Genomic DNA, 11,385 nt, shown 5'->3' with positions numbered 1-11,385 from the left:
GGGCGGCTGGGGTCGCTGGTCCTGACCCAGGATAGCGGGACTAGACATTACGTGAGAGCGAGAGGACGGCAACCCGCGACCCAGCAAGGAGCTCTCAGCGCCTTCATGCTCCCCAGCTCGGAGGGGCGGGGCGGGGTTGGGCAGGGCGAGCGCGGGCGTTGGCTGCGACGGCAGCGAAGGGGCGGAGCCGCGCGAGGCTGCGCGCTCGTCGCTTTCCTGCGCTCGGGGGCGCGCGGCGCGGGTCCGCCGGGCTGTGGGACGAGGCCGCGGCAGGACGTGAACGCCGCTGGTGACCCGGGCGAGGAGCTGGGTTCCCGGGCGGCGGCGGAGGCGTGGAGGTGGGAGGCGGGCCCTCGCTCGGCTCGGCTCGGCTTGGCTCAAGGCTTGGGCGCTGCGGGCTGAGGAGACAAGGCGACCGAGGTGGGCGAAGAGAGGGTGCGCGGCATCCTCTTGACGGCCGGCGGCGCCCGCGGCCCTCAGCATGTTCCGCGAGGCGAGGGTTTTCCTCCCGCCCGTGGGCTGAGGCGGCGCCGGCGGCGGCCAGGAGAAACGACATGCACCTGCCAGGCGCGGCTTAGAGGACGCGGCAGGCGGCGAGTCCCGGCCGCCCGCGGGAGGGCTTGTTTCGCCCGGACGCCGCCGCCTCCCGTCTCCCGCCGCCGCCGCGGGCCCGAGCGGAACGGCGGGGTGGGCGCCCCGACATGGCGGCCCGGAGCGCCCCGAGCTGCCACCTGCGGCTCGAGTGGGTGTACGGCTACCGGGGCCACCAGTGCCGCAACAACCTCTACTACACGGCGGCCAAGGAGATCGTGTACTTCGTGGCGGGCGTCGGCGTGGTGTACAGCCCGCGGGAGCACCGGCAGAAGTTCTACCGGGGCCACAGCGACGACATCATCAGGTACGGAGGGGCGGGGGCGGCCGCCGTCCCCTTGAGACCAGCGCGCCGAGTTTGCACTTGCCGGTCCTTCTGGGTGCCCGTGACCCGCTCCTTCAGGGCGCATCGCCCGGGAGAGAAACCCGCAGCCATCTGGTCCCGAATCCGCCCTGTTAACACCGGAGAAATGCTTTTCCCCATCTTCGCGTTCTAGAGTCTCTCCCTCTCGGTCGGTGCGGTGACACCAAGTCCGCTTATCCACTAGGCGCTCGGTTTTCTGGCTGTGTACCCTTCTTCTTCCATCAAATTTGTGAAATGTACAAAAGGTTATTTTGGTAGCATTTTACTCCTTTAAATCCCTTCGTTGATTTCTTATTCAACGAATTCTTAAAGCGCCCGAGGGAAGTCCTTTACCTAGTAGAGGACTGATAAAAGTCCCCTAAGCTCTAGGCTGCTCCTGGGGAGCGCGCCCAGGATGGCATCCTGGAGGGCTCTCATCTCTTGGCCATAATGATTAGTTGAGGTTTCACTGCCTGCTGTTATCAGCAGATAGAAAAGAAACCCTGGCAACCTTCAGGCAATTCATTGGACTTTAAAATGTGCACACCTACAGGCAGTTTGGGGATAGGTTTGATCCGAAGAAGGTGCTAAAAATAATTCTGATTTCCAATTCTGTTTCCTTTTCAATAAAGCAATGCTAAATAAATATACTTTTGTATTTTTAACTTAAATCACAGTTTTGTCTTCATTTTAATTCTTTTGTGGGCGGCATCTTAAAGTTGGTCCCAGTGCCTGTTTACATGTCTTTAGTGAGCAGTGTATTTGAAATGTAATTTTCAGTCAGTGTCTCAGCAGAACTTTTGTGGCAAATAAAGTCAAAAGCTGCAGAAATTATTCTTGTCCATTGATTATTGTCTCAAGCACAGTGTATTTGTCGTTGATGATGGAGAATGTGTTGTAAAACATTTTGAAACTGTGTGTGTGGTGGGGGGGCGCGCACTCGCGCTTGCTTCTTCTGGGTTTTTTTAAAGAGATTCTGTGATTGGATTTGGTTACTCAGTTTTATCCCCATGTCTATTTTCCACAGGATTTAAATTGTGCATTTCAAATCCAGTATCATGGTTTGATGTCTTGTAGGCAAAAAACTCTGGCACTTAAATTCTGTAAATAAAGAAGATCTTCTATTTTGCATGTCTGTACATTTATGCTCTGTAAGAGGGAAAAGGAGGCCTAGGACAAACAATAGGTAGGGCAAGATGGAGTAAAGATAAGGAGACCAGAAGCTGAGATTGTGGAGTAGGAAATGAGATAGTTTTGGGTTCAGTTGTTTGTTGTTATTCACCCCAAGAGTAGAATTTACTCCAGTTCTTTGTCTTTTTCCCTGATCCTTTCCAGTTTCTCTCCTTTTCCATGTGTTAGTTCCCCGACAGTTCGGGGATAGTAGCCTCACATAGTTGAAGCAGCCTTGACTGAAGCCCTCCTCCAGATATTCAGTCTCTTAGGTTCGATTCAGTAGGTGGGGTAGGTAGGTGTGAAGGATTTTGAAGTGCACTTCTATTGTTTTTACTACTTGGTAGTTGAGAGCAATATAGTATGAAGATCTTCTGAAACTAGATATGATTTATTTGATGGGGTAAATGATGTTTTGTTTATTCTTCCAGAAGTAATTTGAAGCTATATTATGTCACACTGCTTGAATTTTTATAATTGTGTTTCAGTAAACTGTAAGGAGGTGATGATTTTGCCTTCCTTTGGTATATATACATAGTTGCACAACCATATATGTAGCATCTCAACGTGTTTCAAAATTGAGATTACTCAAATTTTTGTCATAATTGGATACTTGCTTATGATTTTATGCAAAGGAATCACCCTTAAAATAATTTATAACAATAAAAAGTTTTCTTGAAAATTTCAACGGGGTAGTAAAATCTGAATATATCGCATCCTGAAATTGTGGCACAAATTTAGTACCGTACTAAGACTGTAACTTAGAAATAGCTCAAACTGTTTTGGAAATTTTGTTTCAGACAATAAGGGTAGAGATCATTCTTGTTTGTGAAATAGATCAGGAAAATGTTCAAAGCTTTCAAATTTATTTCAATTCAATGTTTGAAATACAAATACAGTTACTACTCCAGTAATTTTTCAATTCTGTCACAGCAGAAAATGTAATATTCATAAATGTGATGGCATGGTGGAAAACTGTTGCTGTAATGTTAGCCTTATTAGTAAAAAGTATAGTTTTTATCATCTGTTTTGTTTTCATACTTGCTTGAAACTTAGGTAAAACATATTAATTGAATATAACTTAGTCTGAAGCTAAGACTATACCAGAATGAGCAAGTCGTTGTCTTTAGGTTTTGAAAGCGTAGGTGCCATATTGGTTGTAGACTAAATAATGATCAGTTGATTACCAGTTCTGTCATCTTACTACATCTAGCATTGCCAATGGTGGTGCCACATGACTTTATCATTTTGCCTGTGTTGCATGTAGTTGTCTTACTTCTTTTTATTAGGTATGTATATATATAGTAATGTGTCCTTTAGTTATATTTATTTCAGTATTACTGACTTATGTAGAAATTAGTTTCACTGTCAGAAATAACACAGGAATTTTAGAGTCACTTTTTCTTTCTTAATGGTTTTTTTTCCTGTGTCCCAAGTTATATTGATAAAATTCTCTAGTTATTAAGTGTTTATTACAGGCTTAAGACTAAGTTATAAAATAGACTACTAGTAGTTTTAATATACGATGAACATCTGTAGCTTGGTCTATATTTTGAAACTTTTGCCAGCTGTCTTCCCAAAGGATACAGTGGCTTTTAAAATTAATTTTTCTAGATACTACCCATCAACACATTTTTGACAAGTTTGTGCTTGAAGTAGTGAATGTTATTGATAGTTTTCAAGTCATATATCACCAGTGAAGACCACTGATGGAATGTAGTTACCTTGGTGCATTTTGTTACTACTTTTTTTTCCTTTAGACAAAATGAAAGGTGTAGTAGCTCTTCAATTGTGGTAGGTGGTGTTTTTAAGAAAGAAAACTGATCAAGCTTCATCATAATCTAGTAAAAGTGGTTTTTAACAGCTCTGTATTTATAGTATGGAAATTTCATTTATTCAACATAAGTCAAAATTGTCTTGAAAAAGCGTTTCAGAATGTATGATGTCTCCATGGTGGATCAGTACTTTTTGTGTTTATGGGTTGAGGGTGGCAACTTTTTAAGGTCTGGCAGGAATTTCTGCAAACCTACTTGTTGTCTACTTAATGTTTCCAGATATATGGTCAATATTTCCCAAACTTGACTGATCAACAGAATCGTTTAAGGAGCTTTATGCCAGTTTCTAGCCTTTTCATCAAATGCGCTAAGCTAGAATCCTCTAGAGCTGGGTCCCAGAAATTTGTTTTTCAAACAGTGCCCCAGATGATTCTGTTTAGGAAACATGTTGCCAATCTGTATCCCAAAACATGCATGCATAGAATTCTTAAATAAGCAGTTTGAGAAATGGGTAGAAACCCTCCCCTCAAACCTGATACCAGAATTTTCTTAAGCATTGTGTAATATCTAGAAGCAATACTTCATAAAGTATTAGATAACATACAGATTTAGTAGAACGTCCCTGTGTTTAAGTAACTAGAATTGGTGACCTGAACTTTCACAGACTATTTAATAATTCTGTTCTGTAAGATTTCACTTTATGTACTTGGATATCAAAATATTTATGGTTGTTTTTCAAATACTGCATAATTTAAGAGATAAACTTAACATGTTTTCAGGTAAAGGTTGCAATTATCCAGAATAATCGTTCAAATTGTTATAAATGTACATTAAATGTATCTTTATTATTTACTTGGGGAAAAGACAAATTTTACATTTGTGTTATAATAACTTTTCCTTTATTATTTTATAGTGTCTAATATATAGATGACTAGTAAAATATATTTGGATATAAATTAAGGAAAACATGGTAAATAAATAAATTCTTTGAAGCTATTAAGAAATAATAGTTTCTTAGAAACTATTAAGAAATAAGAATAGTTTCTTAGAAACTATTAACTTACTATTCTTTCAAGGTCTTTTCACTCATCAAAGAAATATTTATTGAACATCTTTGTGTAAGGATCCCAGCTTTAAGGTATTAGGAGTTTAAGACACTATCAGTCAAGTAAAGAATTACTTAGAATACTATATGTACTAGGGATAGCGGTATGTACATGGGCACATAACAGTTAAAGTGATGTTACCTAGTGAATAGAATACCTAAGCTGTCTGGATCTTTAAGGAAAACAGAGAAGTAGTCATCAGAAGAAATGAGTGAAGGCATAGCACTTTGAGAAGAGGTAACATCATATGCAATCGTCTTATGTTAAGAGAAAATATCTGAAAAAGTTGTTTGTACTCACTATCTTCAGTTCTTTTTCTCCCATTCAGTCTTAGCTCTGTTCTATTTCAGCCTAGCAACTCTTGTCAAGGTCACCAGTGACCTCCACAGTGCTATATCCAGTGGTCAACTCTCTGTTCTAATCTTATTTATCATCATCATTTGCCACAATTGGTTATACCCACCTTCTTAAGACACTTTTTTTTAAAGATTTTTTTTAATGTGGACCATTTTAAAAATCTTTATTGAATTTGTTACAATATTGCTTCTGTTTTATGTTTTGGTTTTTTGGCACCGAGGCATGTGGGATCTTAGCTCCCTGACCAGGCATCGAACCTGCACCCCCTGCATTGGAAAGCAAAGACTTAACCACTGGATTGCCAGGGAAGTCCCTTAAGACACTTTCTTAATTGGTGTCTGGGACACATCTTAGTGTAAAAATAGGTATTTCTTGCTTTACTTATTCTTTCAGCAAATATTTATTGAGCACCTATTAGTATTTACCAGGGACTATTTTTAGCACTAGAGTTATAGTGGTGAACCAAGCAGGTGAAATTCCCAACCCTCATGGAACCTATATCTACTGGGGGGAGATAATAAACAAGGTAAATTTCATATTTATATACATAATAAATATGTATATAGTGTGTACATATACATGTTATCTATTATTTTTGTATATATAGTGTGTATATCTATCTATATCTATATAGTATGTAAAGGCTAAGAAAAAAACAGGAAAGTGAGATAGAGACTACTGGGAAGAGTTTAGATAGGTGTTTGGATAGGGTAGCCAGGAACGCCTCACCGTAAAGTATACATTTAACGCTTGAGTAGAGACTTGGAGGTGAGGGAATGTGCTGTGTGGCTATGAGGGAAGGACATTTCAGTCAAAGGGACTATCAAGTTCAAAAGCCCTGAAATGGAATGCCTCATGTGCTTGAGGAACAATATGAAAGCGTGGCTGGAGTGCAGTGAATTCACGTGAAAGTAGTAAAGAAATGAGGTCTGATGAAGTAATGGTGGTGGGAGCAGATTGTGTACGACCTTACAGGCTTTTGAGAGGATTTTAGCCTTCCCATGTGAGGGAGATTAGAAGCCATTGGAGTAATTTAATCAAATTAGTGACATAATTTGAGTTAATGGTTTAACAAGGTCACTCTGGCTCCTATTTTGATGACAGACTGAGGGAGAGGGATAGGATGGAAGCAGAGAGACCAGTTAGGGGACTGTTCTAAGACATATTGGTGGCTTGGACCAGAATGGTTACAGTGGAAGCAGTGAGAAAGGATTAGATATATTTTGAAGATAGAGGCAACCTGATTTACTGATGGACCAGGTATAAATTGTGACAGAAAAGAAAGGTCAATAGTGATTGCAGTTTTTGGCCAGAACACCTGAAAGAATAGAGTTGCCAATTACTGAATTAGCAAAGACTGTGGCAGGAGCAAATTTTCTGTTTTGGGAGAAAGGGAAGATCATGAGCTGTTTTAGAAGTGTTTTGTTTTAGATGCTAATAGACAACCAAGTGGGGTTGTACATTAGGCAGTTGAACATACATGTCTATAATCCAGGGAAGCATTCTGGGCTTTGAGTGTTATCAGCATCTAGATAGTATTTAAAGCCATGAGCCTGGATGAGACTACTGAAGGAGTGAGTATGAATAAAGAATCTGAAAAATGGATTTCCGCGGCCCTCTAACATAGGGGAGGTGAAAAAGAACTGACAAAAAAGTGGCTAGAGAGGCAGGAAGAAGACCAAGAGAGTGTGGGGTCATGGAAGTCAAGTAAAAAGAGTTTTTCAGGGAGAAGGAAGTGATCAACTGTATCAGGTAAGGTGAGTAGAGCTTCACATCAGTGGAGATGTTGGCTGTTTTGCAATAATTACATTGTAGTCACGGGACTGTCCAGGAGACTGTGTATGTTCAGGTGATCAGGGAACAAAGAAAGAAGTCATCAAAATGAGTCATGTCATTATTAGTGTGCAAAACTGGCCTCCTTGAAGATTTGCTCCAGCAGCTTCTAGTTTGCTTGGTTATTTAAAAAGTGGCACATGGGTGGCAGCTCTAGATCCCTGCTGTTCAAAGATGTGGTCCTTAGACCAGCAACTTCAGCATCACTTGGTAGCTTGTTCGAAATGCAGGTCTCAAACCCTACGCCAGGCCTACTGGATTAGACTCTGAATTTTAACAACGTTCTCAGGTAATGTTTTGGGTTTAAAATATTAAAGTTGTGGGTATTAATATCAAAGTTTGAAAAGCACACTCTTGATCAGTGGTTTTCAAAGTGTGGTCCTTTAACCAGCAGCATTAGCATCACCTGCTAATGCTAGCATGAGCACCTAACTAGGTGTTAGAAATGCAAATTCTTGAGCTTCACCCCAGACCAAATCAGAAAATCTAGATGGGGGCCCAGCAGTCTACTTTAATCACCTACATGTGATATTGATATATTCTAAAGTTTGAAAACCATTACTCTAGATTCTTGATTTTCAAACCTGTCTGCATATTAGAATCACTTGGAGAGTTAAAGCAAACATAATAAAACATAATAAAACCACCAGCGGCTGAGTCTCATCCCTAGAAATTTCAATTTAATTTATTTAGGGTGGGTCTCAGGTATAGTTTCTTTGTTGCTGTTTGCTTCTGTTTTTAAGCTTCCTAGATGATTCCAATAAGCAGCCAGGGTGGAAAACCACTGCTCTAGATATAGAAGTAATCCATGGTAGTGGGCTGGGAAGTCAAACTCAAAAAACTCAGGGCCTACCCAAATTTATTCATTTATTATTATGCATTATATCACAATATTGATCATTTGCCAAGTATTGAGACCCCTTTAAAAATTTGGTCCTATTACCTAAGGTCCATTTGGAGATTTTTTATCAAAAAAAGCAACCCTTTGTATTGTTTTCCATTAATGGATCTGCCCAGTGTCATCAGTGGCTGAAAACATGAAAAGACAGATACCTTGCATCATCAGTCCAGAAAAATGCTTACTCACTGGGGACCTGGAAGGTTCACTTAATAGGCAAAATTATGTGCATCCTGGATGGTACCAACTGAAGTGTAACTCCATGCCCCAGGTGTTGATTTCAGCAGACTCATAGATCAGTTGTAGTGGGTTTGGGTCAATGATTTGGACCATGGAAAGCCCAAGATTGTCCATTAATAAATTTCCATTTTGGAGCCAGGATCTGCAGTCAGAAATAGACCAAATATCCAATATGTTAATATTTGAAGAAGCATCTAAATGCCCCTCAGAAGGACAGATCATCCCCCCTCTATGAAATTCTAAAGTGGACATGTTCACAAGGACGGTTGAAATAGCACCCTAGATTCATGTCCAATGAGGGCGAGGTAGCTGAGACTGCATGTTGCCACTGACAGCTGACTGGCTTCTCTTTAGGCCAGCAAGTGTCCTCCATTGTGTCTTCAGTATGAATCAGTATTCTGGAACAGTATAAGGACTGGCAAGGGGTTACACCTAGCCAGTGTAAACAAGCTGCCTTGGCTGCAGTGGTATCTATTCTAATTATAAGGTGGCACATGGTACCACCATATTGGCCAAAGACAGCAAGAAGTTGTATGAAAGGCTTAATAGCTCCTGGATTTCCTGTCTACAATATCACCCTCTGTGTATTGGATTATTAAAAGATCAAGGGAAATATAGTGCCCACCTTACAACACTGGCATGCATATCCATCTGAATTAGTAAGCATGGTGGAAAAATACTAAAAAATTCTTGGAATGAGGGGATAGGCAATGGAACTGAAGATGGACATTGGATCCTGGATCTAGCTGTTTTTGAGGCCACAGGCAGGCTCAATTCATCATAACACCACTAAATTCTAAAAAAATTTTTGTTTTGGGATGGGTGGCTCATAATGCTGGATTGGCTAATAAGAGGTTGTGATTGTAGGAGGTGTTAACTCATTTCGCTCTAAAAGTTCCCTTGTTCTTCACAATCAGGGAGAGATACCTGATTTTACTTTAATACAGAGGCTGGGGATATAGAAACAAAGCAAAGAGGTTGGATGTGAGGTAAGAATTCTGGATTGTATCATTGCCAAGGTATAGATGGGTGTTCAACCTCTTAATGGAGCCCAAGAAAGGGAGAGGTCATAGTCATGGGTGCTGGAAACATGGAATGTGTGGCAGAACAGGAGCACCAAATTGAACTTAAAGGCCCAGAAATAAATTTTTGTTAAGAGAAGTGTATATAACCTGTTCCTCAGATCAGTTAGAAGAACTGAGATGCACGGTTGCCATAGGTCTCCTCGTTGAGGAAATCCTGCTGCTCTTTCTGTTCCTGGGAATCACGTACCTATTTCACCTCCCAACCAAAGAGGACATTCATTCTTTATCTTTTTTTCATTACTATGAGAGGACTTTCTTTCCTGGTCAGGAATACAGTACTAGACACTACTGCCTCTGGTGTGGAAGCTCACATTACATATTCATTTCAATCTGTGGAGAGTAATGACAATTGCCACAGGCAGTTACTCCTAAGAATTTTGCAATTTTTACTCAGTATGATGTTGCTTGTGATAATATTAAATTAGCCACAAGATGATGGTGTAACCAGGTCTAACCACCTCAGTGTCCATTGTTTTACAGATATTAAGGTTGATCAGGAAGCAGGCTATAATTCCCAATTAGGAGTGGAAAGTGGAAGGCTATTTTAAGTCTTAGAACATAGGTGATAACTAATTACAGAGTCCACAGACTGGTCATCATTACCTGGTTGCAGTATGACTTTTCTAATTATTAGCTAACCCGTGGACAATGTATATAACACACAAAGCACCATAGAGGGTGGCACTACTAACACGGTAAGAAGTTTTACCTGGAGTCTGGATATTAGATTTAGATTGCAAGTTGACATGCACCTGCAAAAGACAATTTTTGCAGCATACAAAGAGACCATGTAGGAGTCTGAAATTGACATAATAGGGAATATGAGAGGTTTGGTAGGCCCCCTCTTAGAGGGTGGTTATTATATTTTAAAAATTATTGATACATATTTATAATAGAAAATAGAAAAATATAGAAAAAGGAGAAAAAAATTTACCCACAGTCTTGTAATCTAGAGATATTACTATTGTGTTTTAGATTATTTCTTTTGAAGTCTTTATGATACATGTATCATAAGACTTTATTTTTTTAGAGCAGTTTTAGGTTTACAGCAAAACTGAGAGGAAAGTACAGATTTCCTGTATTCTGCTGCCCCCACACATGCATTACCCCACACATGCATTGCCTCCCCATTGTCAACATCATTCACTAGAATGGTACATTTTATCCAAAGATGAACCTATATTGACATATCATAATCACTCAAAGTTTATAGTTTACCTTAGGGTTCACTCTTGGTGTTGTACATTCTGTGGGATTGAACAAATGTTTAATGACATATATCCATCATTATCGTATCGTACGGAGTATTTTCACTGCTCTAAAAATCCTCTGCTCAGCCTGTTCACATACTGACCCTCCCTGCAACAACTGATGGTTTTTTCCTTTTTTTAAATTGGAGTGTAATTGCTTTACAATGTTGTATTAGTTTCTGCTCTACAGTGAAGTGAAGCAGCTATATGTATGCATATATCCCCTGCCTCTTGGACCTCCCTCCCACCCCCGCATTCCACCTATCTAGGTCATCACAGAGCACCGAGCAGAGCTTCCTGTGCTTTATAGCAGGTTCCCACTAGCTATCTATTTTACGCATGGTAGTGTATATAATTACTGACTCTGTAGTTTTGCCTCTTCCAGAATGTCATATGGTTGGAGTCATATAGTATGTAGCCTTTTCAGATGGCCTTCTCTCACTTAGTAATATGTATTTATAGTTCCTCCATGCCTTTTCTTCGCTTGATAGTTTATTTCTTTAGTGCTGAATAATATTGTATTGTCTGGATTGACAATTGTCTTTGACATTGTCTTTCACAGAGTAGAAGTTTTTTATTTTAATGAAGTCCAGCTTATCAGTTATTTCTTTCATGGATCCTGTGTTTGATGTTATAACTAAAAAGGCATCACCAAAACCAAGGTCATCTAGGTTTTCTCCTATGTTTTCCAGGAATTTTACAGTTTTACAGTTAGGTCTCTGATTCATTTTGAGTTA

General features: G+C 40.4%; 1 protein-coding gene across 2 annotated transcripts in view; it reads left to right on the top strand.

Annotated features, from left to right (window-relative positions):
* Positions 1-596: 596 nt before the first annotated feature.
* The window catches only part of EML5 (EMAP like 5), a gene marked incomplete at its 3' end in the record, with an annotated part of 166,907 nt that continues 156,118 nt past the window's right edge, over positions 597-11,385 (top strand). For both annotated transcript variants that reach the window (XM_081228976.1, XM_081228975.1), the window contains exon 1: positions 597-898. In XM_081228976.1, the coding sequence (XP_081085102.1) occupies positions 702-898 (197 nt within the window). In that variant the 5' untranslated portion in view covers positions 597-701. The remainder of the gene's footprint in view (positions 899-11,385) is intronic.

This window comes from Mesoplodon bidens (genome assembly GCF_964165515.1).
Source record: "Mesoplodon bidens genome assembly, chromosome: 3".
NCBI classification, from domain to species: domain Eukaryota; kingdom Metazoa; phylum Chordata; class Mammalia; order Artiodactyla; family Ziphiidae; genus Mesoplodon; species Mesoplodon bidens.
The sequence above is the reverse complement of the archived record's forward strand: the minus strand, read 5'-3'. Positions and strand labels throughout refer to the sequence as shown.